The sequence below is a fragment of the Pelophylax lessonae genome, assembly GCF_965119305.1.
Source record: "Pelophylax lessonae genome assembly, chromosome: 12".
Taxonomy (NCBI): Eukaryota; Metazoa; Chordata; class Amphibia; order Anura; family Ranidae; genus Pelophylax; species Pelophylax lessonae.
This window is the reverse complement of record NC_138779.1, coordinates 129,102,760-129,130,605: the sequence shown is the minus strand read 5'-3', so window position 1 is coordinate 129,130,605 and position 27,846 is coordinate 129,102,760. Positions and strand designations below refer to the sequence as shown.

Here is a 27,846-nt window from a genome sequence, read left to right as displayed (position 1 = left end):
GTGTGACATTTCAATAAATTTAATAAAAAAATAAAAGTGAACAGTGCGGTGATCCCGCCAGACTGCACCACACACCAGCTGTTGCTTAAGAACAGAGAGGCCGGTGTATGTCAGGGTAGGAAACGTATGCAATATATCTCTGTAATACTTGCACATTTTCCCATGTTTTATCCCTATACAGATCCTGTTAATCCTTGCAGTAGCAATAGGTTTGCTACTTTAAGCCAAACACGATCAGTTCAGTGGTGCATATCAAATTTTTTTGTGGTTTACACTATAGGATTGTAAAAGACCTGGGACACCTTTGGGTGCCCCAAGGAGAGCAGCAATATGGCGTACGCAATTAGGCGAACAGTGGGTGTGTCCAACTTATGTTAGCAGTGGGAGGGGCTTAAAGGTGCATGGTTAAATAAAACACAAGGATCTGGCACTTGGCTGCACAAACTTGCCCTGCATGGGCACCTGGGGCAATTACCCAGCATCTCTTGTGGGGTGCCCAGGGTCCCAGATGCCATGATCATTCTGTGGAAGCTAGCAAATCTTTCAATTGGGGGAGGGGGCTAAGAGGATATGTGCTAGGGGGAGCATTGGAAGGGGAGAGGACTTGTGCTAGTAGGGAGGTGGGGGGTCGATATGAGCTGTGGATGGTGCTTTGGGAGGAGAGAAGGCTTGTGCCCTTGTGCGGGGGGGGGGGGTAGTATTTCAAACCCCACTAGCAAAGGCCCCCCCTAGCACATATCCTCTTAACCTCCGCCATTACTCCTCCATCTTTAATCACTCTGTCCTCTTTCCCTGTCCATCTACAGTATAATAAACTTAGTACAGACCTCAGATCAGTGTGGCACATGCAGAGCGGTGTCCCTCCTTCCCCCTCCTCCTATGTATATGTACAGAGTGCCTTGTGCTAAGTATATCTCAGACAGACTAACCCTTGTGGCCAGTATATCCATGACAGAAAAATGAATTGTGCTCGCTGTATCCCTGGAAGCATTATCAGTGTACTCAACCTATTCCTAGCATGGGATTCATTGTGGTCAGTATGCCCTTGTCACAGTGCCTCATGTATTCTGATGCCAGTCTAGGTACCCTCTGTGTCCAACATACCCCTGATAGAGTGTCCCTTGTGCTCAGAATATCCCTGACAGTATTCAATGTGCTCACCAATTTCCAGTTAGACTGCTCCATGTGACCAATATGTCCCTGGCATAGTGTTCCATTTGGCCAGCATGTCCCTTGTGCTCATCTTATCATATCATTGGCCCTATATCAGATCATATTGCCAGCCGAGCAACCACTGCTGTCTCTACTGAGCAAATATGCTTCAACTCCCCAGAATACATCTGAAATTGCAGGACACTAACACCCTGTTAACTGACCTTAGAGGATGTATGATAATAACTGAGCAGTGCGTATATGGATAGTACCAAGTGGGATAGGAGGAGGAAAGTGTAACTTACTGTGCACATTCCAAAAATATATTGTATTTATGTTGTACAGCTAATGTTTGTTCATGTTGCATGCATGTGTGGTCCATATGTGGACACTGTAGGACTGTGCAGAGGCCTTTGCTCTATAAATAACTGTTCTATAAAAGAAAATGACATTGTAACCAGCAGTCCTCTAGGCTAAACATTTTTCTCTATAACTTTCTAGTCCAGAGAAAGTGACATTTGAAATGTTCATCATCTCCCAAAAAAGGACAGGACATCAATATATTAAGGGAAAGTTGTTAACAAATAATTGTAATTTTTCTTGCCTGGTGCTGTTGATGTCTGCATACGAATGGGTCATTTGTTGACCCCCAGAAGTAAATAGAAGCCTATTTATTGTGCATCTAGTGTCCCCAGCAATTATGCTGACATGAGGACATTCCATTGAGTATCTGATAACTATTTTTACTGATCCTGGGTCTCAAACATGTCAGCATAGGAAGGAGACCTAAGTAGAAGTAAGCATTAAAAACAAGGCTGGGAGACCAAGAAAGATGCTAAAACAAATGAAAATTTAATGAGAAACAGCAGCTAAAATGATGTTAGTCCACCTGGCTGCAACATTGATTATAGAATGCTTGACAAAGGTATGAGCTGAAGACCAGATGGCTGCCGTGCAAATTGTCAGTGCTGATAATTTGGCATATGCCGCCCATAAAGCAAGTAAATCTTTTAACTAGTAACAGATTTGGATGGTTTTAACAATCCAGAAGGAAACTATGTGCATCGGGGTTGGATGGCCCCTTTTACTGGACTATTAGGTAAACCTATATAATTTTAGAATTCCTGTAAGAATGTGGTTATTTCTTTAACTTTTAGGTAAGATAAGCAAACTGTCTGTATTTTTGTCATAACTTGTTTTATCAACAGTAAAACAAAAGGAGTCAGACCATGTCTAAATAATGTAGCTCAGACAAGAGGAGATTGAAATTAGAAGTCTCAGCAAAGACAAAGAGCCTCTTAAAAAACTGGAAATAGCCTCCTAAGTTAGGGTTTTCCATGATTTGAGTAAGGCTGGCCTTTGATGGATCGAAATTTAACAAGTTCATCAGGTACTGCCTGAATTTCAATCCATTTATAGTATGGCTATTCCTGCTCAACAGAAGTCTATCTAAGGATCCAATTCTCTCAGACGGGACTGTTGGAAAACGTTCATTCAATCAGTCAATCTGTTGCAGCACTGATCAGTATATTCTGGCAGTAGAGGAGTCTCTGCTGTCAGAATACAATAACACAACAGGGAGGATTCTTTCATCCACCTCACTTGTGTGAATGGGGAAATCCATTTGTTTGTTTTCAGGCTGCCAGCTGTTAAAAAAAAAAAAAATTGGGTTTGATGGAAGCAAGTGTTAGTAGGTACCTAGTACATGTCATGCGGAAGCTCTTGGCCTTAAGGGGATAGTATAACCATAAGCTGCAGCCTCCAATGATGATGGATGGATTGATTGATTTATTGATTGATTTATTGATTACATATGCTATTTGTCTGTTGTGCACCAGCTAGTAGTGCACTTTTAAATGTGAGTGAGTTTTATTTCAAATTTTTTTAAATAAACGTGGCATTTTAGCACTATGATGCTCTGTATGCTTTATCCCTGAGTTTCCATTGGTGGAATTGGTGAATGTTGTATATGGTGAGAACGGATTTGGAGGAGATTTTTGAAAGAGTGAACCACTTCCATAGATTACTATCACATGGACAAACTTACATGACCTATTACCAATAGATCCAGATGGGAGGTGAGCTGCTAATGGTGGTGGTACAAGTCACACATGGTGTGTACAGCATAAGGGATCAAGCACTTGTAATATTTTCTTTTTATATTTATTGATTAATCAAGCACTTTCAAGTGGATCATTGGTGGAGCACAACACGTGCACTTTTCTTTTTAATATTTATTGATTTGACATTTCAAGTATAATCGGACTGTATTTTGTTTTTGATGGATTTTCGATTCTTGGGTATTACTATATACACAGTGTAACACCAATGTGGCACTTCATCATTTTGGGTTGTGATCATTGTAAGCGTCCCTACTAATGTGAAATGGTTTGCCTCATCTCTGTAACTGATACATTCTGTTGGAGAGTTGTTATTTTGGGAAAAAAGCAGACTTATTGGTTAAATCACCAGATACAAATAGAAGAAAGAGAGCCTACAAAACAAAATGAATGCAGCCATCACATCTAAGAAATGGTAAGCTGCTTTTGGGTTTAATACCACTTTAAGATCTAGCTTGGATTTCACTACTTGCTACACACTTTCTTCAGTTTTGGATTATTGAAGAAACATTTGAATGTGATAATGTGGTAAAGAAAGGTGCCAGAAAGAGTCAATCTCACCTGAACCCATTCCATTTTGAAAGTCTAAAAGTTTTCAAAAGTCTTCCTTTGTTACAAAATATTGACGCTGGTAGATATTGGAGGATTCCAAGTGCTCAGGGAAACCTGACCCATAAAGTGAGTTATGCAGCCCTGAGACTTACATCTAAGGTAACAATGATCCAATCTCCAGAAGTTAGGGCAAGATCATAAAGCAGATTTCTTCCCAACTAGCATTACAACATTCACCAATTCCACCAATTGTTGCCTTTACAACCAGCAATCCCGCTTGCAAGAAAAATGACACTAAAAGATGCCTGTTCCATCATACCTGGCAGCTAATGGAATAGTCAAGGAGACACGGCCAACGAGCACATGAAGTCTATTGACTGAAGGACTGATAGTTTCTGGAGCTTTTACAGAATCCCGTCAGCCATCCTAACTGGCTGAGAAATGTATTTGAGTGTTGAAAAAATGTATTCCAACTTGTTTGAGGTTGACAGAAAAATGTCACCTGGATAATGGTAGATCTGAAAGCTTTGAAGTAATGAGAGAGAGCGGGGCATTTGGAAAGGTTTTGGGACAGCAAAGAGGCAGAAAGGAAAAAAAAAACAAACTGAAAATTAAAGTTCTTTAGAACAAGTCCAAATTTTTCATAGTATATTGACAATAGTCCACACAAAATAATTAAAGGAGAAGTGCACTTTAAGCAGTATTTTAGCTGCATGGCTGGGTTACAACCAAGGCACCTTTCTCTTTGCTTCAGCAGAAAGAGGACATGGAATGATAATAAGAAGTGCAACACGGCATAGTGGTACAGATGAGGACTGCCATTATTCTCTATAGTGGTTTCCAGCCAACCGACATGCCAACTGTTTGTCAATCTGCAAAAATAGAGCCCAGGCAGCACAGTTTAAAGACTATGTATGGGTGGAAAGAACTTAATATACTGGTAATTGGTCTTTTCCTTTAATACGTATGTGTAATTTGTCTAATGCCTGTATATACAGTATACAGTATACTGTATATGTATATACGGTATGTGCTGTATATATCATGCTGTAGGTAAAGATGTGTGCCCTTCTATACATTTACGTCTTATGGTGGTTCAGTAAATATACTTTGGCTGCTGTGGTAACAGTGGGCTAGTAACCTAGCAACAGCAGCTGCATTGGGAACCTTATGAAAGGGGAGTCCTAGATTCACAGAGTGGGTGACACAGGGGTGTGGAGCTCAATTAACCTGTCAGGGCTATGAGATAACCTTACCCACAACATATCTGTGAGCCGAGTGGGATCATTAGGAAATTTAAAAGGCTCAGTTGAATGCAATGTTTTTGTGAAAATATGCAGAATTGGCCTGTAGTAAAAAGGAAAGTAAGCCCTTTTAGTTCCACATAAAAGGCTAAAATAAAGTGAAGTAAGCTTGTGATTGATTAAACATCTAGCCAAATGCTTCAAGGAGCTGTGAGGCAAATGACTCCTCACCACCCCCATAATAACATAGTGGATCACTGTAAGTAAAAAGTTTTTATGTTGAAAAGCAGAACAGAGTGCACTGACTAGTGCAGGTGAAACGCCTTTTCATAAACAACCAGTAGAATGACTTAATTAGGACTTAAAACCAGGATAAACCTTTCCCATAGAATACCAGGTCACATCTGCAGTTAATAGACGCACTCCCACTAGGCAGCCAGCAGAAGGAGGAATGTAGCAAAGATGGAAGTTCTGGGGTGGACTGTGGACACTACATGAAACAAGGCTCTGCAACTTGTCCTGGAGGGTCAGCTGTAAAGCAGGACCAAGCGTATACCCTGGCAATGAGAGTATTTCCATAGTGGCCTTTTTAATACGTTTCACCCACTGTCCACTCCTGAGAGTCAGTCAAGCAACTGAAAATTGAAACTTGTATACTATGGGAAAGGCTTTTCCTAGTTTTATTCTCTAATAAAGTCATTATATTGTAAGTTCAATTTTTTCTGAACTACCCACAGAGGATAAGCAGTCCTACATGGGCACCAGTAAGGCACGGTAAATTGGAAAATTAACCAAAATGTACTTCCTCCAGTCACAAAAAGTGGAAGGTAAATGCTACTGATAACATGAGAGGCACTAACATCTTTGTTGTACCATAACTGAGGGTTTGACCTGTATATTTTCTCTTCATTGTTCAAATTTAAAGCATATCTATAAAAATGTAAGTTAATACACCAATGAAGAGATGAGGATTGTTTGCTTCTAGTCCATGAAATTTGCTTACTGTTTGCTAAGACGAATTCCACTCTCTACATCTAACCTATTGCATGGAGTTCTACGGAGTTAAATAACTCTGGGCTAGTGGATAAGGTGGATTGGGATGTCTATGTAAAATACATTTATCTTTAGCCAACAGGTTTGGGTTTTTTTCTTTGTTTTTGTTTTGAATGGAGTAGAGAAGTATTAGAACCTCAATTAGGTTTTTACTACATCCCCACTGGGGAGATTTCACCACCCTTCCTGCCTTTGTGGCAGGTGGTCACAGTGTTGGAAAGCAATGTACCCTATAGGAGCCCATGCAGTTGGAGGCTGCTCCACTTATGGACACATTAAGGTCTAAATAGACTCCAGATGTATCCCCTGTGTGAAACAGATGGATACTGGAGACAAAAGTCCCCAAACGTATTCCCCACTGGGACTAAGCACTCTTCTGACATTGAACTTAGAGGAGTACTTCAAGAATATTCACAGCTACAAGATCACTGTTCGACCTCTTTAGCTCCCTGACTCTGCTGAAAGCAGTAGGGGACTGGATGGGTACACTAAAAAGGTAAGGAACATTTTAATGATCAGAATTATTTTTAAACTTTGTAATCCCCCTGATCACTACTACAAACTGAAAATGCGATCTCTACCGCATCTTCTGTTGGTACCTCTTGAGACGCTCCTATCGAAAAGGGGGAAATGGATGGTGTTCATGGAGCATGAACTAATTGGGTTAACTTCCTATAAAGGACATGGAGGTAGCAAAGATTTAAATATGTAATTAAAAGAAAAAGTGGGCCCATATGGGGATTGGACCAACACTCTCTTGTCCATTGTGGGCTTGGGGACGTGAATCTTTTACACATGTTTTGAACCTGCCCTATTTTTTCTACCTTTTGCATGATTTATTTTGTTTTCTGGAAACTACAATACAACTTCCGCTTCCATCAACTCCAGAAGTGGGACTGTTGGAGATTCATGACTATCTCATGCCGCGTACCCATGCCCCTACTTTACTACAATACCTACATTTAAGTAGATTCATCAAGAACGGGCCTGCTCTAAGAAGTTTCTGTAAAATCTGGCAGCCATGGCTTGATATCTCAGCTTCTTTCTGGGGGGATGTTACTGCATCACAAATGTCTTCCTCTATTATGTAACTTTTATTGTCAATAATTCAAAATGGGCATCTGTCTCATTATCACAGCAAGGGAGGGAGAGAGTGGTGCTGGTTTGAGTTTTGTGTGAATGTTGTGTGCTGGTGGTGCTTTGTGTTTTATCTTCATGTTTTTTTTGTTCTCTTATTGCCTATGCAACAATTTTTGTATACGATGACTTTATCAGGGCTCTGCATAGCCTTTTTCTTTACCATTGGTTACCTTATTTGGATATTCACATTTTTGTACTCTGAATATTACATACGTTCTTATTGATATCTGTAATTTCATGTGTCAGGTTTGATAATTAAAAAGTAAACAGCTTTCAAAAAAAGAAACCGTGCGAAGTTGCATATGTTGTCTATACAGAAGCAGATTAACTGTTAAACAAGGTCTAGAATAATTGGTGAACATGTGATTTGAAGGATATTCTGGATATTTTGTACATAAATTATAATTTTGTAGGGGTGCTAATAGAGAAGGGGTTTGTATTGCTTAGTTTGGAATGATATAAGGTAACGTGTTTACCTTTTTCGCTTTCTCCAATAGGCAAGTGCGCTGACAACCTCTGTGTTTCTTTGGTGGTTATACAGGTAAGTGTAATTATATTTTGTACATTGCTCTTTGACTTACTACATAAACCCTAATGAAAATTAGAAATCTCATAACACACAGAGGCTTAAAAATAGAGGAGTTGCAATTGCGACCTGGCCCCATGCTCCGGGGGCCCGTGAGACCCGATGTACCCCTGGACAGGAGGGCCAGCAGGAACAGCATATAGAGGAGCTGATCCCCCTCCATTCCCCCCTCCCCTAAATGGAGGGGATTAGTTCCTCTACATGCTGCCCCACCATCCCTCCTATCCACCTCCTTCTGTAATTGGGTTGAGCTCCTGTGTACTCATTCACCCCACAACCCCCCCCCCCCCAAATCCCCATTTTTTTCAGGCTGAAGAGCATCCTTTCGGGTGAAGTACCACTTTAAAGTGGTTGTAAACACTTACATATACCCAGAGAAGTGACCTCAGGCCTCAGATGAAACACAGAGATGAACCAAATCCTCCTACATAATCTGTACCTGTTTATCTGCAGCCCATTCTCCTCTACAGCCTTTTACAACACACATTGTACACAGAATCTGTCAGCTCTGAAAAGCAAGGGGCGGGGATCTAAAGTCCCACACTGCAAAGTTCAGTTAGGAGAGCTCTGAGTGCTGATTCGAGGAAAGGGACAGAGCCCCCTCCTCAAAGTACACAGAGAACATGCACAGCTGTGGCTGTCAATCACAGACTGTGTGCTGGAGCTCTCTGCCCCCCATCACCAATTATCTCTTGGAGTTGGGAAAAGCTGTCAGAAATGACTTATGCAGATAACAGTGGAAGGAGGCAGCAGAGAGAAATCACACTCAGTGCTTTGGAGAGGGACAAGTACACAGTATGGAAGAATGTGCTTTGTTCATGTTTCATATCTGAGGTTCACAACCACTTTAAGGATTCCCCACCAGACTGGGACTGGTTGAGGCTGAGCAAAAAGCCTATGGCCTGGACTCTGACGATTTCTAAAGTAAGCAAGCCTTTTTACTTTTCACCATGCTAACATGAAGCTGTTTTGTTTTTTCTGCACACCTGAAAATAAAGTACTCCATAACGATAACATTGTGTGGTGCCCTACCACCTTAGCAAGTCCCCTGTCACAGTATGTATTACCTGTAAGACAGTGTGAGCTTTCCGGCAGGGACTTGCCATCTCCATGTTTGATGCTTTCATTTCTTCTTCCACTTCTGTCTTGGGGAGGGAATCTGCTTCCGAATTATCCTGACAATGCAAACAGATATAATATAAATGCCACATACCTTGTAGTTTTATTTACTGTATATTAAGGTAGAACGAACACCTGCATAAAATATAATGTCCACAACAGGGATCAGTCCAGAAATCCCACAATCCATATAAGTAAAAGAAAGACAAGTTGCAGCACAATCTTCTTCTTCAGTGCCCATTCACACTAGAATGGAGTGCAGGAAAGCTAAGTTCTCGTGTGGCTTCCTGCACCTCTTTCCAAACACACGGGCCCCCACAGTTATCTGCTGTGGGGTCCAGTGCTAAATTGACGACATCCCAAACGCAGGACACAAATACAGTGCGTTTGCTCACATAGGATCGCATGGTACAAAAAGTACCATCTGATGCGGTTGCTGTGCATTTTAAAAGTAGTGCATGCCCTACTTTTGGTGCGGTGTGGTGCGATTTCAGCTCTTTCAAAATAAATAAGGTTGAAATCGCACTGCACAGCATTCCTGTGCGATTCACATGCAGTTCCTAGTGTGACTGTGCCCTTTAAATAAACCATTTTGTTACATTATCATCAGATTGGCAATTTTGAGCCACCAAAAAGTTCTTTGTCAGGCCAAACAGAAACATACAAACACAATAGTATCAGAAGTTTCATAAAATAGAACCAAAAACTTTTAAGGTTATAACCCTTAAAGATGTGCTTTCTATTGGTTAAACAAAAATGCCTGAAGCTGTAAGACGTTTGTAATACACTTCTAAAATGCTTTAAAAATGCCTTTAAAAAGCTGCAAAAAAACACTTTAAAAAAATGCCTGTAAATCGCTATGCTTAGGTGTGAATGGAGTCTAAATTATTGCATAGAATTTTTTCACATTTTGTTTGACATAAAGAGCACTTTTTTGTCACTGTTCTTAAGCACACCTACAGTGTGACTAATGTGGACTTACTCTATTGTTCATTGATAATATATATAGACTGTTGTAGAAAGTGTAAGTTGGAGGATGTGCACCCACACTAGGATGACCAGACGTTCCCAGGTTCCGGGGGACAGTCCCCGGACGGAGAACACTGTCCCCGGTCCAAGTCTGTCCCTGGTTTTGTCCCCAGATTCAGGGCCGAATTAACATAGACAGGGCATCCCATGCTGGCTGAGAAAAAGCCTGGTGGCTCAGATGCCAACGCCCCCTGCTGGACGATCTCACTGCTGCTTCTGCTGCTGTTCAGTGGAGGAGAGGCAGAGCCAAAAATTTACTGTGTGGAGGGCTGAGACCTGGGGAGGTGAGCAGATGGGGGAGGGGGGGGGGGTCTATTTATACACAGGTTGGGGCAGTGGGGGAGCAGGGGTCAGAGCTAGTGCAGCTGCAAGGAAAGATGGAGAGTTTAGCTGTTGTGGAGGAAGGAAGTGGCTGCAGGGATAATCTGTGAGAGAAGGGTGCAGAGGTGAGCCATGGAGTGTCCTCTATGCATAACAAACCTCTGGACCCTGCACTCTATGCCTAACACCTTCCTGTATATTATGTAGTCCTGTGCCCAGCATTCTGTGTATTATGCATTCCTGAACCTAGCGCTCTGTGTATTATGCATTCCTGAACCTAGCGCTCTGTGTATTATGTAGTCCTGTGCCCAGTGCTCTGTGTATAATGCAGTCCTGTGCCCAGCGCTGTGTGTATTATATAGTCCTGAACCCAGCGCTCTGTGTATTATGTAGTCCTATGCCCAGTGCTCTGTGTATTATGCAGTCCTGTACCCAGTGCTTTGTGTATAATGTAGTTATGTGCCCAGCACTCTGTGTATTGTGTAGTCCTGTGCCCAGCGCTCTGTGTATTATGCAGTCCTGTGCCCAGCACTCCGTGTATTATACAGTCCTGTGCCATTTGCCAATTAAAAAAAATATATATGATTTAATTTTAAAAAATCTGGTCACTTTAACCTACACTCATTTTTAGGGTTATAAGTTATAACCCTTGTCAATTTTGTTTTTATTATTTGTGTCCCATTGGGTAGAAAAACAGGAAGTGAGAAGAAATCCTTTCTAAGTGTGGGAATCCCTGGTGGTCCCCGGGGTCACTAAAACTAGTGTCCCCATTGAAAGATTTCCTATCTCTTCCTACAGTGTGAAACAATGTTGTAAATTTACCACTTCAATACGGGGGCACTTTTTCACCTATCCTGCACAGGCCAATTTTCTGCGCTGTTGCACTTTGAATGACAATTGCACAGTCATGCAACACTGTACCCAACCTAAAGTTTTATCATTTTGTTCACACAAATAGAGCTTTATTTTGGTGGCATTTATTCACCACTGGTTTTTTTTTTTTTTTTTTGCTAAAAGAAAAAAGACCAAACACGTTTTTCTTTGTTTCTGTTATAAAATTTTCCAAATAAATAATCTTTATTCATTAATTTGGGCCAAACTGTATTCTGCTAAATTTCTTTGGTGAAAATAACACAAATCAGTGTATATTATTTAATCTGTCGGAGAGTTATAGAGCCCACACACTATGGTATATATATCTGAAAATTGATAAATCCTGATGTACTGTAATGATGGCCTATCAAATTTCTTGAGGCCCAAAAATGTTAGGACAGTACAAATACCCCCCAAATTACCCATTTTTAGAAGGTTTACAGTGTAAGGTATTTAGTATGAGGCATGTTTAGTTTTTTTAAGTTGTCATTTTTTTGTCACAATTTTTTGGGAAAAACAAATTTATTTTTTTCAATTTTGTTATTTCTTTTTTGTTTTTATGACATTTCTTTTTTTTTTTTTTTTTTACACACTGGGATCAGAGCAATACAGCATTACCACAGTAACATTGTACAACTGTGGGGAAATTATCAGGAATTTGTTTTTAACAGATTATGATTGCTTATACCAGTGAATTTCACTGTTATATGCAACTATTTTTACTGAATGAAATTAATTCATTCTGTGTGTATTGTTGCGATTAGCTGTGATTGGCAACAGCTAATTACATAGTACAGACAGGCTGTAATTGGCCAAGTCTGTATCATGTGATCACTTTGGCCAATCACAGCTAGCAATATAATTGTACACAGTGAATGATATGAAACGAATCCATCCATTATTTACAATTGTCATGTGATCTGCTGTGATTGATCACAGCGATCACGCGGTAGCGGCAGTGGCTCGGTACAGTGATCTACGGTGAAAGAATGTGCCCCAGCGCGGTCCGCAGGACATCATATGACGTGCACTCAGAACGACAAAGGTCCTGCCCAACCATCATTTGACTATAGGCTGGGTGGGAACTGGTTAAAAAAAAAAGGAAAAAAACAGTTTGCCTTTAGTTATATCTTAAGTAATCTGGCCAACCGAAAATGCGATAAGTTTAAAATTCATTAACTATATACTGTAGATACTATGTAATAAACTTAAAATACAAAGGTTATAATGATGAGGAATTTAGATATTTTTTTTACTATGCAGAGTTGATGCTTTATCACCTGTAGAATAAAAAAATACTGACAGCAAAAATAATAATAATAATATAAATCCTCAATCATTAAAATCAATTAATCAATCAAATCGTTACAAATAAATACTATAAAAATATTATTTATTTTTTATCTTTTTGTGTACATTTTTGGTAATTGATTTTTAGAATATTTTTTGTTGGTATATATTATTATTACCATTTTACAGGTAATAACTCATTGACCCTGTATGGGGAAAAAATTCCTCTAGGTTCCTCATGATCATAACTTGTGTATATTCTTTCCATGTTCAATATTTTTTATTGAAAGATCAGATAATAGTTGACATAAATCCGAAAGTACAAAAAATTAATTATCACAAGAAAACTGCACGTATAAAGCCATACATTATACAATTTTCTTTCCTTCAACCACAAGTATGAAGAGGAGACCTAACAATAGGGGGGAGAGAGAAGAAGAAGCGAGAGAAATGAAGAGAAGGGGGTAGAAGCAGGGGGGTTGAGTCGGCCAGGGGGGGGGGGGATTTCAGAGGCAGACAGAAGAGGTCTCTGCCTAGGAGTCAAGAGAGCCCCACCTAGGAGACAGGTGAGAGCTTGGTAAGTGGTAATTTCTAGCTAGTTAGAGATCTTTCGCATCCTACTTGCACAGCAAAGGGGCTTTTTTCTAGAGATAAATATTTCCAAAACAAAGACCCTTTCCAATGTGCATCTGGTCATTATATAATTATAAAAAAATATCCCAGCTTGGAGCAGCAACCTCTGCATTTGCTGTGCAAGTAGGATGCAAAAGATCTCTAACTAGCTAGAAATTACCACTTGTTTAAAGGAAAATTATATTTGCAAGATGGTTTGTCCCTGAAAGGGAATCACACATTATCTGTACTGTTTTTATAAAAACCATGAATGATTTTACTCATTGCTAAATAAATATTTACTTTTTAAGGAATTTTGGTTACATTTTGTACTGTAAAACCAAAGAAAGAGAATATAAAACCAAAGCCCAATATCTCTATCACCCTGCGCTGGTAGGAGGATGTGGACGTGCTAAACTGTATAAATACAGTAAATTAGCAATATCTAGCTGCTGCCTTGATAAATACAGATAGATAAAAGGATGTGAATAGCCTCAAAGTCTAGGACAAAGAAGTACCACATAAGCAGCGCTTAAAATTAAATGCATACATATACAATATGTGCAAATTCAACAATCAGGTGAGAAAGATGCACTAGCAGTCTGTGTAAGAGTCCATCTGACAAATCCAAAGGGATGACCCGTCACCATGAAGTGAAGCAAATATGGATGACAAACTTCCACCACACCTCGTGACCCCTTAGGTAGTCAACACTCACCAAATGCCTGCAAACAATGAGCCTTTATAATGACAGTATAAATCCCGGATCGCTCCACCGGATACTTAACACTAGCAGGTGTTCAGAAGGATCTCACTCGGGAATGGCTCAAAGATGACTGGAATACTCAGAGCGGCATCACATGTGTACATATAAAGGGAAAAAACGCTCATAGGGCAGTAATTCTAAAACTCTTTATTGTAACAAACAAGCCCCATCCCCCTCACATTAAACTCACATGTTCAGTACAAAAATTAGGCATGTAAACGAGTGGAGATGACCAGAAGCTGTGCGCCCAATAGCTCACCAGTGCCTAAACGTCCCCGGAGATGAATCCTGGATCGGGACACTGCCGCTACTCCACGGACACTCAGACTACCTCGCTCACCTAACTCCGCTCCGCTCCACTGTATTGCGGACACTCCGTTGCTCTCGTCAGCGTTCGGGAACTTCCGCCTCCACCTCGCCGACAGCACGTAGTAGTTGGGGTGATAGCGTGCTCACGCCCTGACGCGTTTCGTCATTGGCTGACTTCAACTGAGGGCGTGAGCATGCAAATCACCCCCGCTATTTATCTCCCTCCTCGCCGCAACACTTAACCCTTAGTGGTTGGTCAATCATCCGGGCATGACACTCACCGACCGGGACAGTGTGCTGGTTCCTAGGAGATCATTGACAAGCAGAGAAAATTGGAATATAAGCTATTCCCAATATGATCAGTACTAACTTCCCCTATGCAGACATACATTGCCACACAGGAGAAGAAATGCTGGCATACACCCCAACATGGTTAAATAAATAACGATATATGCTGGAGATCTCCTGATAGCCGCAAAACCATCCGTCATCTCCCCTTGTTTTCACAAATGTAAACATTTATCATTAGTCATAAATCACTATGGATATTATTCCAAATAGTGAACACTATTCCATGCGCTAGCCTCCTGGGCTTATGGCTGGAGTTATAAAGTGCCTCAAGCAAGTGCAGATCTCAACAGACAAGTTTGTATGGAGATCCCACAAATTTAACATGTGCTGAATCAGTAAAGTAAAGTACATAGATAAAATACAAGATGCAATCAACGATGATGTTGACCATTTAAAATTTTAAAATTTTAAAATTACATATCATATACTGTATAATGTACAGGAGGCTAAAAGTCCTCATATAAATCGGTAAGACCAAATAAAATTTATATATAAAAATTGGTATATAAATAGAACAGGAATAAGAAGTAATAGGAAAAAGGATACTCAATAGCAGCATACCAAGTCGCATAAGATAAATTAATAATTACTAATAAAACAGTTCACGTCTAATTCCACATTAAGACCTTTGGGATATAAACAATCGGTGAGGTATATCCAATAAGTTTCCCTCTTGGACAATTCCCTCACCATGTTCGAACCTCTCCAAGTGGCATCAATCTTGTCTATACCCCAAAATTTTAACCCCGACTGATCCCTATTGTGTTTCCGTCTGAAATGTAGAGGGACGCTGTGATCTTTACACCCCTTTTTAATATTGGCAATGTGTTCAGATACTCTCTTTGAAAGGGTCCTCTTAGTCCGTCCAATATACAACTTCCCACAAGGGCATTCTAGACCATATACCACGTGAGTAGATTGGCATGTAATTAGTTTTTTAATTTCAAATGTTCTGCCATTCCCGCTAGAAGTGAAGGATTTTATGCTACTGCCTCTCCCACAATTATTTTTGGTATGGGAGTAAATTCTACATACAAAAAAGAGGCGTAGCTATGGGGGCCAAATATGCTCCCAGCCTAGCGAACCTCTTCATGAGCGAGTGGGAAGACAGATACATCTATTCAGGCCGTAGAAAGGAACTGGTGTTGTACCGTCGCTATATAGATGATCTGTTCTTCATCTGGGCTGGATCTGAGGCATCCCTCAGATCATTTGCGGAGCATCTGAATGCCAACTCTAATAATATTAAACTAGAGTACTGCTGGAGCACAGAAAGTGTACACTACCTTGATGTAGAGGTTATGATCCAACAGGGGCAGGTGACTACTAAAGCCTATTTTAAGCCCACCGATAGAAATGGCTATCTCCCAATGTTTAGTGGGCATCATCCCCTATGGCTCAAGAATATTCCTAAGGGGCAGTTCCTGAGGATACGCAGGAACTGTACCAATGATTCGGATTTCTATAGCCAGTCAAAAATCATCAAGGACCGTTTCCTTGAGAAGGGTTATGATGGTTTGAGGCTGGAGAAAACCATACAAGAAACCAGTAGGTTGTCACAAACCATGTGCCTACAGGGACAGACCACCTCCAAAAGTTCGAATCATGAATGGGGTTTCATAACTGACTATCATGAGCAATTTAGGGAGGTTGAGGAAATCTTTTATAAACATTGGAGAGTTTTGACAATGGACAAAGTTTTAGGGGGGGTTATCCCTTCCAGACCCGCCTTTATCTATAGAAAATGTCCATCCTATGGTGATCGGGTCGTTAAAAAGGTCTTAGATCCGCCAAAAAAGCCCACCATGTTTTGGGACAGAAATGGCTTCTTTTCATGCCGTAGGTGTATTTCCTGCAGACAGGTCACAGATAGGCAAAGAGGCAAAACTTCCTTCACTTCTAGCGGGAATGGCAGAACATTTGAAATTAAAAAACTAATTACATGCCAATCTACTCACGTGGTATATGGTCTAGAATGCCCTTGTGGGAAGTTGTATATTGGACGGACTAAGAGGACCCTTTCAAAGAGAGTATCTGAACACATTGCCAATATTAAAAAGGGGTGTAAAGATCACAGCGTCCCTCTACATTTCAGACGGAAACACAATAGGGATCCGTCGGGGTTAAAATTTTGGGGTATAGACAAGATTGATGCCACTTGGAGAGGTTCGAACATGGTGAGGGAATTGTCCAAGAGGGAAACTTATTGGATATACCTCACCGATTGTTTATATCCCAAAGGTCTTAATGTGGAATTAGACGTGAACTGTTTTATTAGTAATTATTAATTTATCTTATGCGACTTGGTATGCTGCTATTGAGTATCCTTTTTCCTATTACTTCTTATTCCTGTTCTATTTATATACCAATTTTTATATATAAATTTTATTTGGTCTTACCAATTTATATGAGGACTTTTAGCCTCCTGTACATTATACAGTATATGATATGTAATTTTAAAATTTTAAAATTTTAAATGGTCAACATCATCGTTGATTGCATCTTGTATTTTATCTATGTACTTTACTTTACTGATTCAGCACATGTTAAATTTGTGGGATCTCCATACAAACTTGTCTGTTGAGATCTGCACTTGCTTGAGGCACTTTATAACTCCAGCCATAAGCCCAGGAGGCTAGCGCATGGAATAGTGTTCACTTTTTGGAATAATATCCATAGTGATTTATGACTAATGATAAATGTTTACATTTGTGAAAACAAGGGGAGATGACGGATGGTTTTGCGGCTATCAGGAGATCTCCAGCATATATCGTTATTTATTTAACCATGTTGGGGTGTATGCCAGCATTTCTTCTCCTGTGTGGCAATGTATGTCTGCATAGGGGAAGTTAGTACTGATCATATTGGGAATAGCTTATATTCCAATTTTCTCTGCTTGTCAATGATCTCCTAGGAACCAGCACACTGTCCCGGTCGGTGAGTGTCATGCCCGGATGATTGACCAACCACTAAGGGTTAAGTGTTGCGGCGAGGAGGGAGATAAACAGCGGGGGTGATTTGCATGCTCACGCCCTCAGTTGAAGTCAGCCAATGACGAAACGCGTCAGGGCGTGAGCACGCTATCACCCCAACTACTACGTGCTGTCGGCGAGGTGGAGGCGGAAGTTCCCGAACGCTGACGAGAGCAACGGAGTGTCCGCAATACAGTGGAGCGGAGCGGAGTTAGGTGAGCGAGGTAGTCTGAGTGTCCGTGGAGTAGCGGCAGTGTCCCGATCCAGGATTCATCTCCGGGGACGTTTAGGCACTGGTGAGCTATTGGCCGCACAGCTTCTGGTCATCTCCACTCGTTTACATGCCTAATTTTTGTACTGAACATGTGAGTTTAATGTGAGGGGGATGGGGCTTGTTTGTTACAATAAAGAGTTTTAGAATTACTGCCCTATGAGCGTTTTTTCCCTTTATATGTACACATGTGATGCCGCTCTGAGTATTCCAGTCATCTTTGAGCCATTCCCGAGTGAGATCCTTCTGAACACCTGCTAGTGTTAAGTATCCGGTGGAGCGATCCGGGATTTATACTGTCATTATAAAGGCTCATTGTTTGCAGGCATTTGGTGAGTGTTGACTACCTAAGGGGTCACGAGGTGTGGTGGAAGTTTGTCATCCATATTTGCTTCACTTCAAGGTGACGGGTCATCCCTTTGGATTTGTCAGATGGACTCTTACACAGACTGCTAGTGCATCTTTCTCACCTGATTGTTGAATTTGCACATATTGTATATGTATGCATTTAATTTTAAGCGCTGCTTATGTGGTACTTCTTTGTCCTAGACTTTGAGGCTATTCACATCCTTTTATCTACATTTTGTACTGGTTTATTAGTATTTCTCAATTGCCATACACCAGGGTTTCTCATCCAGGGTTCCTCCTGAGGTTGCTGGGGGTTCCTTGAGAAATGGGCAATTTCTGCCTCTCAGATGAGTTCCCAATGACACCATTGTTCCTTTTAGCTATCTGTAAGGAGGTAATTCTTCCCAATGATGACAAGAGTAAGGAGCATTCTTCCCACTGACTGTCACACTAATGTGTCATGAGTTGTAGATTTTTCATTTTTAGCAGGGTTTCCCCGAGACTAGAAATTTATTTCAAGGGTTCCTCTGTGTTGAAATGGTTGGGAAAGGCTTCCCTACACAGTGCCATTAATATAGAGACGAGATCCTCAAACTACGGCCCTCCAGCTGTTGCAGAACTACACATCCCATGAGGCATTGGAAAACTCTGACATTCACAGACATGACAAAGCATGATGGGAATTGTAGTTTCTGAACAACTGGAGGGCCATAGATTGAAGACCCCTGATATAGAGGAATCAGGTAGTAATATAGTCGGAATGAAGGCAAGCACACTCATTGTTACGTCAGCATCTTATGATCGTTTTTTTGGTAAACCCCTGCGAAGCAAACTCACTGACTTTGTTTTCTGGAACTTTGTTTTAATAAAAGTGGGCAAGAAAAGCCCTAAAAAGGAAATTGAAGTAAGTGGCTATGTCTATAATGTGCTACCATTCGAAGCTAATTCTCACCATATATAGTATATAACTTATTTGGTAAGAATTTTATGATTAACATTTTACAAAGAGCAGGTATGATTGTAAAGCAACCAATGGTATTGAGTCACACTTCTGCCTAGCTTTTTACAGTGGTCTGACTAAACAAGTGCTGCTTTCTCTGTGCCGGTTCACTGCAATTTTACACGAATGCGATGCGTTATGAATAGTCTAGATTCGCATGTATTCCCAAAATACATTGTATTCACAACGGTCGTTCACATCTATGCATTGCGATCCAGATGCGAATATAATGCGATGATGAAAAGGGTCTTGTGCGAGTTTACAGCGTTGCGTTGCAAATTTAGTCTCCATAGACATCAATGTAAATCGGTCTGGACTTGCATTATCAGTTCAGATATGACCGAATTCTTATGTGCGAATTCTTATTTTTTATTTGATTTTCCCCTCAGCTCCACCCCTCCTGAGCTTAATTAACATAATCAACGCAATCAAATTTTCATTACAATCGCGCTGGTACTATTGAAAAACACAAGGTAAACTCGCACTGCAAATTCGCATAGCAATGGCATCCGTTCGCAATCGCACAAGTGTGAACCGGCACTCTATTGCATATTGCAGTTTATGCTTTGGTATTAAATCAGATCGCTTGTATGAGTAATTTCCTGGACTAATTCTAGGACCAGTGTTTCACCTCTTATTTCTTTTTATTTTATGTCTGGTCTGATCAGCTTGTATGTCTTTGTTTGCTGTGTATTGGTCTGCAATGTATCTGCAGTTTTTGTCTTTGCCTTTTCCTCCACTATTTCTCAATTGAACAACCTTTGAGGGTGTATAAGGAAGCCAACTTCCTGAAGAGATTGATGGAACATTGTATGACATCCTGAATAATCATGTCTGCAACTCAGCCACTATATTTACATTAGCCGTTTTGCTGTTACCATTTTTAGATGTAGCCATTCTGACATCGCTTCCTCTCCTACCCTGTGTATTCGGACCTGTCATCTGAACTTTAAAAAAGTTTATCAACTTTTTTCAGATTTATATTATTTCAAGTGTATTATGTCCTTCACTTTTACCGTGGCCTAATTTTTGGGATCATGTCCTGAACCCTTTCTAGATTAAGCTCTACTGCAAATCATTACAACCTTTATCCTGGGTATCAACTCTACCCTGATTCTTTCTGTTTATGGATTATGCTTTGTTTTGCCCCACTTTCGGGTATTTTTTATGACTTGTATTGAACTGTGTGCGGTTATCATTTTTTTGTAGTGGAGGTTTTGGGCCATTGCAACATGTTAACTAATGTTATTTTGGCATCTTCTTCTGTTATTTATTTAGGGCTAGTTAGCTTGGTCTTCGTTAGACCCTCCCCAATTCTTCCATGTTTCTTTAGTCAGTGTGAGTTATTTACAGAGACAGGGCTTAGGAAAGACATTGTCTTCTTACACTTGAAAAGACTATTATCCTCTGTACTGCAATAGCTACTGTAGAATTGCATTGGATTCAACTTATGTGTTTAATTGAAGAGTTAAGCATGATCAATTCTATTTGATCTATGGTGCTCAAGACCTGGGAACCAAATATTCTATCCTGCCAAAACTTGTATATCAAGGTGGCTTTCTACTTACCCTCTTCAATCTTTATTGTAGATCAGGGCCTATATTACTACCCTAAAAGTCATCCTCTAAATGGAAAGAGCAAATCAAAATAAAAAAGGAAACCCAGCATGTTTCACTGCTAAAATTTGTGGCTTCATCAGGGTTAATAATAAAATAAATAAATAATAAAATAAATATGGAGACTCCACATTTACATGTTTCCATGTAGGCATATTTCTATGTTAACACATGTTTTGCCCTCCAAAGAGCAATCTGTCATTGATTGCTGTTCAGATTGATGTTAAGCTGTATGCCTGGCAGGAGATATTGACATGATGACATAGACGAGGGTCCATGTGGGGGCGACATTGCCATGTTGGAATTTTACTAGATGGTCTTTTACATATAATGTATATTGTATATAATGTCCTTTTGTAGGTATTGCAGGGGGGGGGGTGGGATGGTGGGGATGTTTTAGTCAGGGTACTGTTTGTTTTTTGTTGCACCTGTGGTGCTTACTCTAGTATTTTTGGATGCTTGTTTTGTATGTTTTCATGTTTTTATATAAATCAATAAAAAATAATATTTAAAAAAAAGCTATATGCTTAATTTTCGATAAAGATATTGTGACTTGGCAGTTCTGTGCGTGGATCAGTATTTTCTTCAATGTTCTAACAATCTCGGGAAGCTTTGATCTTGCATTGAAACCAAAGGAAGAGGGAGGATGGCACCCCACGCAGTAGCAGTACTTTGATTTGGATATGTGGAAATTGCGTCGATTCTCAACTTACTGACGCCAGATGTTATTGGGAGATAACTGCAAAAAACAAAGTGACTTGACTAGTTTATTCAAGATGGGGATGGAGCACATGGCGGTTTTGTTAAGCAGCAGATGTTTTAGACAATTCTCAGAAATCTCCTCTACTCAAATTCTACAGGTACAATATGTTAAAAACACCTGCTTCTGTTTATCAGAATTACATAAAAATGCCTTTTTATAAGTTGCACAGAATGTTATTCAAGTAGATAAAAAAGTGGGATGTAACAATCCTCAATGAATATAAAACTATACAGAGGATTCCCCATGGGCATATAAAAATCTTTTCCCTTATTTCAATAATATGAGAGCGTTAAACTGGATTGGATCAAGACTTTTTACCGATTTATATAATGATTAATTATAAACAAACTAAATTGGATAAAACAGTCAGAAAATTAGGTGTTTGAGCCTGTAGGGCAGCAACCCTCAAACTGCGGCACTTTGCTTACCTTTAAAATGTTCTTCTGGCACTATTCCTTTCTCTAACATCAACAATGGGGCACTATTCTACTCATTGACACCAGCAGTGGGCACTGTTACTCTCACTGATTTCAACAATGGGACATTATTTGTCCAAATGATACCAACACTGGCCATAATTGCTTCCCTTGACACCAGCGATGAGGCACAGTTTCTCTACCTACTAACCACAGGTGCTAGGTCATTTTTTACTTCCACTGATCACAAACTCCGGGGCATTTTTTATTCCCACTGACCAATGAGCCTGACTATTGTTTGGACACAGACCACAGTTTATCCCCCTAAGATTTGAAGAACAGTGAACCCGCCCTTTGTTTAGAAAGTCTGAGAACCTCTGTTTTAGGGGCAGACCCAAGTTTAACAAGCTGGATGTTGAACAATAAATTAGAGCATATGAAAATTAGAGCCTTGCTACTGAAGCCGTCCATAGATGATTTGAATCTAGGCCAGTTCAGAAGGGACTGGCCGAGATTCGATCAATCCATGGGCAGGCTGATTGTATCCAGGTTGGTCCATTGATCGGCTTGGGTACAACCAGCATGTCAGATTATATTAGCATGCATTTATTGCCAGTGGCTGTAGCTGCTAGCAGTAATCACTGTGTTCCCCTGGCAGGGATGGCTCCCATTGCCCCCCCTCCCCCCTCGGGAAAACACAATAGCTCCATGGGAGGGGTTCCCTCATCAGCCCTAACTGTGTTGATGGGGTAATCTAGCATATTTCTTTCGTGCAACCCACAGTTGCAGGAAAGAAAATCACAATCTATGGCCTGCTTTAGAAGCAGAAATTTACAAGGAATTTATTCAGAAAGTGATACTGACTGTTTATACACTTTATCTATTATTGTGTTTAAAGTGGAAACATGTAATACCTAAATCATGGGGATAGTCTACATCTAAGGCCCCTTCCACACAGAGCGGGTACTGCTTTTAGTCTGCTTACTCAGTAGGGAATCTGTCTGCTGATTCCCGCTGGGCAGGCGAAAGCCTGGTCCATGTCTGCTCTGCCTATGCAGACCAGGCACAGACACAGCCCACTCTCCTCCATGGGGGGTTGGATGTAAATGGACCACCTGTACATTTACACCCAACTGCCATCCGATCCGGTATACGGAAAGGGAACACATCTCCATCCATCTGTTTTTAGTGGATCGGATTGGATGTTGGCAGATGTAGACAGACACATGTATGTTTACACTCGCCGTTTCATAGAGGACAATGAAGGGTCTGATCGAGTCTGCCTGAAAAAATTGGCAGGTGGACCCGTACAGTCCGCTCATGTGAAAAGGTAAGATTCACAAAAATGTAATTTTTCTGTACTTCTAGATTAAATTTGTTGATATTACATATGGAGGTGTTAACTCTTTACTAAGGACTCCACTGTTACCTGCTTACTTGTGTATGACCCCGGCTTGTTCCTGTTCCTGCTATCTGCCTCTGCTCTTGACTGATCAACCATGGATGACTCCTGGCCTGGCTCCTGATCCTGTTTGCTGTCTCGCCCTGCTGCTAAGTATGCCTGGGACTTCTGAGGGACACCTGCCCTGCTGTGCATCCTGCCTGTTCCTGCCATTATCTTGTGATCAGCTCTTCAAGATTCTACAGCTGGCAACCCATGCTTCTTTGGGCACTGCATCTTCTGTATCACCTTCAGGGGTGCTCTGCACTCAGCCGGAAGGGGAGCCCTCTCAGCACTCCGGCCTCCAACCAGCCATGTGACAAGCAGTTTTACCTGTGCGCAGGATCACATAAATATACATGATCCCACACTTCTGGGTAGGGTGCCCGAATGTGTTCTGCCGGCAGCTCGTTCCCATTGTGATTACACAAAGCGGAAGCCGATCCATGGATACCAGGGACCCAACATCTACCAGCACCAGCAGATCGGCAGGCAAAGAGATAGAACTGTGATCTGCCTATGTAAACAAGGCAGATCATCATTCTGTCAGGGGGGAAGGGATGGAATTTGTGTCCCTGCAAAGCACCTCACACAATATAGTAAAATACTGGTTAGGCACACAGTTAGCCCTTTAATCGCCCTGATGTTAGCCCCTTCCCAGCCAGTGTCATTAGTACAGTGACAGTGCAAATTTTTAGCACTGATCACTGTAGTAGTGTCACTGGTTCCCAGTCCTGCTAAAAGTCGCCGCCATTTCTAAAATAAATAAATAAAATATATCCTGTAGTTTGTAGACACTATACCTTTTGCAAATACCAATCAATATACGCTTATTGAGATTTTTTTTTTTTTTACATGTAGCAGAATACATTTTGGCCTAAATTGATGAAGAAATTTAGATTTTTTTAATTTTTTTTTTTATTGGGTGTGTTTCATAGCAGAAAGTAGAAAATATTGTTTTTTAATTTCAAAATTGTCGGTCTTTTTTTGTTTTATAGCAAAAAAAAATAAAACCGCAGAGGTGATCAAATACCACCAAAAGAAAGCTCTATTTGTGGGGGGGGGGGAAAGGGCATACATTTTTTTGGGTACAGTGTCGCATGACTGTGTATTTGTAAAGCAGTGCCGTATCGCAAAAAATAGCCTGATGAATGAAGGGGGGTAAATTTTCCGGAGGTCAAGTGGTTAATCATACACCTTTAAACCTCTCCCACTTCGGCCATATCCAGCATTTGGGTTGCTCACAGGTTCCCTATGTTTTTCACAATCCAAGCAACACCCCTGTATGTGTGCAATTAACATTTGGAATACTTTTTAAACAATATGAATGCTGTGATTATTTTGCCTATTAGAGTCCAAAGGCAAAAAAATGCTCAAAAAGATGTAACAACAACATTCAAATTTTGCCTTAATAAAATACCGTAGCGTCTGCTTGGTAATGAGAATAATTTTTTATATGTATTAAAAAAGGACCTCATATTAGTTAACTTAGGAATGTGCACAAAACAGGAATCAAGGGCAGATTTCCGTCACATTTCCTTTGCTATATATGACATCCTTAGTATTACTATGTGTAATCCTTGTTGTGCATCACCTTCCTGTAAATCAGGGGGGGACTTTTCTTCTTACTCAGCAACTCAGCTATTTAAACACAAAAACATATTTGCTTTGAACATCCCAGTAATTTAAACCATCTGAGGTTCAGTTTTTCTTTAGTACTTCAATTAAAAGGCACAAAACGAGTACTGGCACACTATGGATTCTTTTAAAAGTCATGAGAAAAAATAAATTATGTTGGCATACAACCTTGGTTTTAAATTATGCATTTCAAAGAATTAAAAGGGAAAATGTAGAATATAAAGAAAGGTTAAACAATTTGTTTAAAAAAAAAAAAGTGGTGAGAAAAGAAGTTTAAAAGCCAACTGTAGCCAAAATACATTACATGGTTTTGTTTGGAGTGGGAAAGGGTTATAAGCTCTACCAGGTTTAATGTTGTCTCTTTCCCTTTTCAGGAGATTTCACTTCACTTCCTGTCCTAGTGACCAAAACAGGAAGTAAAGAGATCTTCATAGAGGGAACATAGACAGCAATACAACTTCACACCGGTTTCCCCTAACCTTCTCCACTCTACTTTGCAAGGATATTTTACTACTTTCTGTGCCGTCATTAAGTAGATTTGGATCATGTCCTGACTCTGTGACCACACAAGAATTGAGGGAATATTTCCCCAATGATTACACAAACTAAAAGGTTCAAACCTTTTTTACATTCACAATTAGGCTGGAGGTAGAAGCCAGGAAGAATAATTATTTATTTTACACATGTGTTAAAGAAATATAACATATGGCACTGAAGCCACAATTGTATTTCTTTGGGTTTAAATTAAGAAGTATACATATGTTGCAAAACAACTGCAACCGATAATGTTGGAACAGCCACCATAGAATTTAGTACGTGGTTGAATGTGTAGACACAACATGAATCATTCTCAGGGCATGCTTTCATTGCTGACTGCACTATTAATTTGTATGCTTATGTTGGCTAAATTTTATAAGTGGTTTCAACAAAAAACAGTGTGAGCGTGTAGGGGAGCAGGAAGTCAGTACCGACTTATCCCAGGGAAAATAAAGATCAGGTATCTAACATGTCTAAAGCTAAGGCTGGCCAGATACTAGTAGATTTTTTGTTTGAAAAACGGTTGTTCAACTTTCTAATTTTTAGTGGAATGAAATCGATGTTTCGTTATTCAACCTCAGTGTTGTGAAAGATGAATAGAGAAGGATGGGAGGTTTTTCCTAAAACATTTCTAACAGTGTATGCGGTTTTCATTCTGTCCATTCATTCCAAAATCCAATGTTAAAAGCAAATAAAACTTAGAGAATGGCATTTGTTGAATGTATGTACAGATGTTCATTCAGAGTTTTACTAGTGTCTGGCAAGCCAGACTCAAAAAAGAAAACAACAATTCTCCTGCGCTCGGGTGGTGTGTAATGAAGGATAAGTACTTTTAAATATGGTCTTGGTATGCACCGCTCAAGGTCTTGCTGCCCCTCCTGGACCAAGGGTATCCAAAGTACACTAAAAGACAACAACAAAAGAAGGGCACACCAACCTTGTGCATTACCACTAAAAGAGGTTTATTAGAATCCAAAGACAACACATATTGTACTCACAAAGGAGTGATGATAAAACACATAAAACCACAATGGAACCGGGTGTCTCCAAAGTATCCAGGGAACCCCTGTACTGGATAACGTGATGGTTTCAGCAACTGTATGGCTGGGCTGATGCGTTTTGAGGGAGGACCCTCTTCCTCAGAGCCAAAACGTGCTACTGAACTGTTGTTTCATTTGCAAGGTGTTAAGTAGTCAGCTAGTACCGCCCTCCACAAGCCGCCCCGCCCCACCCTGCAGGGAGCAAAGGTCAGCATGAGAGTGGTGAAGGCATACATATTTCCAGGCTCAAAGCCTCCCTCCCCTCCCCACACTGCGTGGGCTTGCTCCTAAGCTGGCTCTGTGTGTACATTAGACACACAGAACACCCCCCTACCGCTTCCTCCTCACTGGCTGTGATTGACAGAACCAGCTGCTGTCTCTGAGCCAGTGAGGAGGGAGAGAGCCAAGAGAGCAGCTACTCTTGTGCGCATTGAGGAATCAAGATCAGGCTCAGGTATATATAAAGCGGGCTGGGGGTGGAGCTGCACTCAGAACATTTTTTACCTTAATGCAGAGAATGCATTAAGGTTAAAACCCTTCAGGCTTTAAGGCTTTATTTAAAAGATTTGGGCAATTTTAATGTTTTGCTTAAAGCATTTAAAAAAATAACTGCTTTTGGTTGAATGGAATTTTTTTTTAAGTCTGCATTGGTATATATTCCCCACAGAAGTGCCCACCTCTGATGCTTTTTTAATTTTTTTATTTTACAACTTCTTACCTGTTAGCCCAAAAAATAGGGTTCAGCATATGAACTTCTTTGAGGCTCACTAAACCCTGCCCAAACCTAACCTAGGACAGTTTGGCTCATCTCTAATGATGTCACAAGATATGATGGCAGCCACAAATGAAGCCCATCAGTTAGAATAAGTACCTTGGAGGAACAGAGGAAAGTTGGGATCCTGTATCATTAAAGAAACACGCAGGAACACCTAGATGTTCCAAGCATATTTCTATTTAAGACAGACATTAGTCAGTCGCAACTCTAACACAAGGACATTTAAAAGGATGTTCTTATGTTGCAAATTTCTGCAGCGCCCATTGTGGGACAAAGGTGGTCCCATCTGGCCTTGTGGTCACCATCTACAATATCTCCTGTTACTATGCCCACATCTATTTATAAATCAAAAACTTGGTTTGACTTATTCTAACCATATACACATAATACATTCCCATGTCATAATCATTAGAGCACTTCTAAATTCATCAGTAGAACTATTACTTGTGTCTAAAGGGGCTTACTAAGTAGTTTATGTTTCTATCTCCTGTTGATAGGCTAGAATAAAATAG

The 27,846-nt window shown here is 40.4% G+C and overlaps 1 protein-coding gene across 11 annotated transcripts in view; it reads right to left on the bottom strand.

Moving 5' to 3' along the window:
• PHLDB1 (pleckstrin homology like domain family B member 1) overlaps positions 1 to 27,846 on the bottom strand; it is a 190,443-nt gene that overhangs the window by 137,002 nt on the left and 25,595 nt on the right. For all 11 annotated transcript variants that reach the window (XM_082273468.1, XM_082273464.1, XM_082273463.1 and 8 more), the window contains exon 2: positions 8,915 to 9,022. In XM_082273468.1, coding sequence (XP_082129594.1) covers positions 8,915 to 8,974 — 60 coding nt within the window. In that variant the 5' untranslated portion in view covers positions 8,975 to 9,022. The remainder of the gene's footprint in view (positions 1 to 8,914; positions 9,023 to 27,846) is intronic.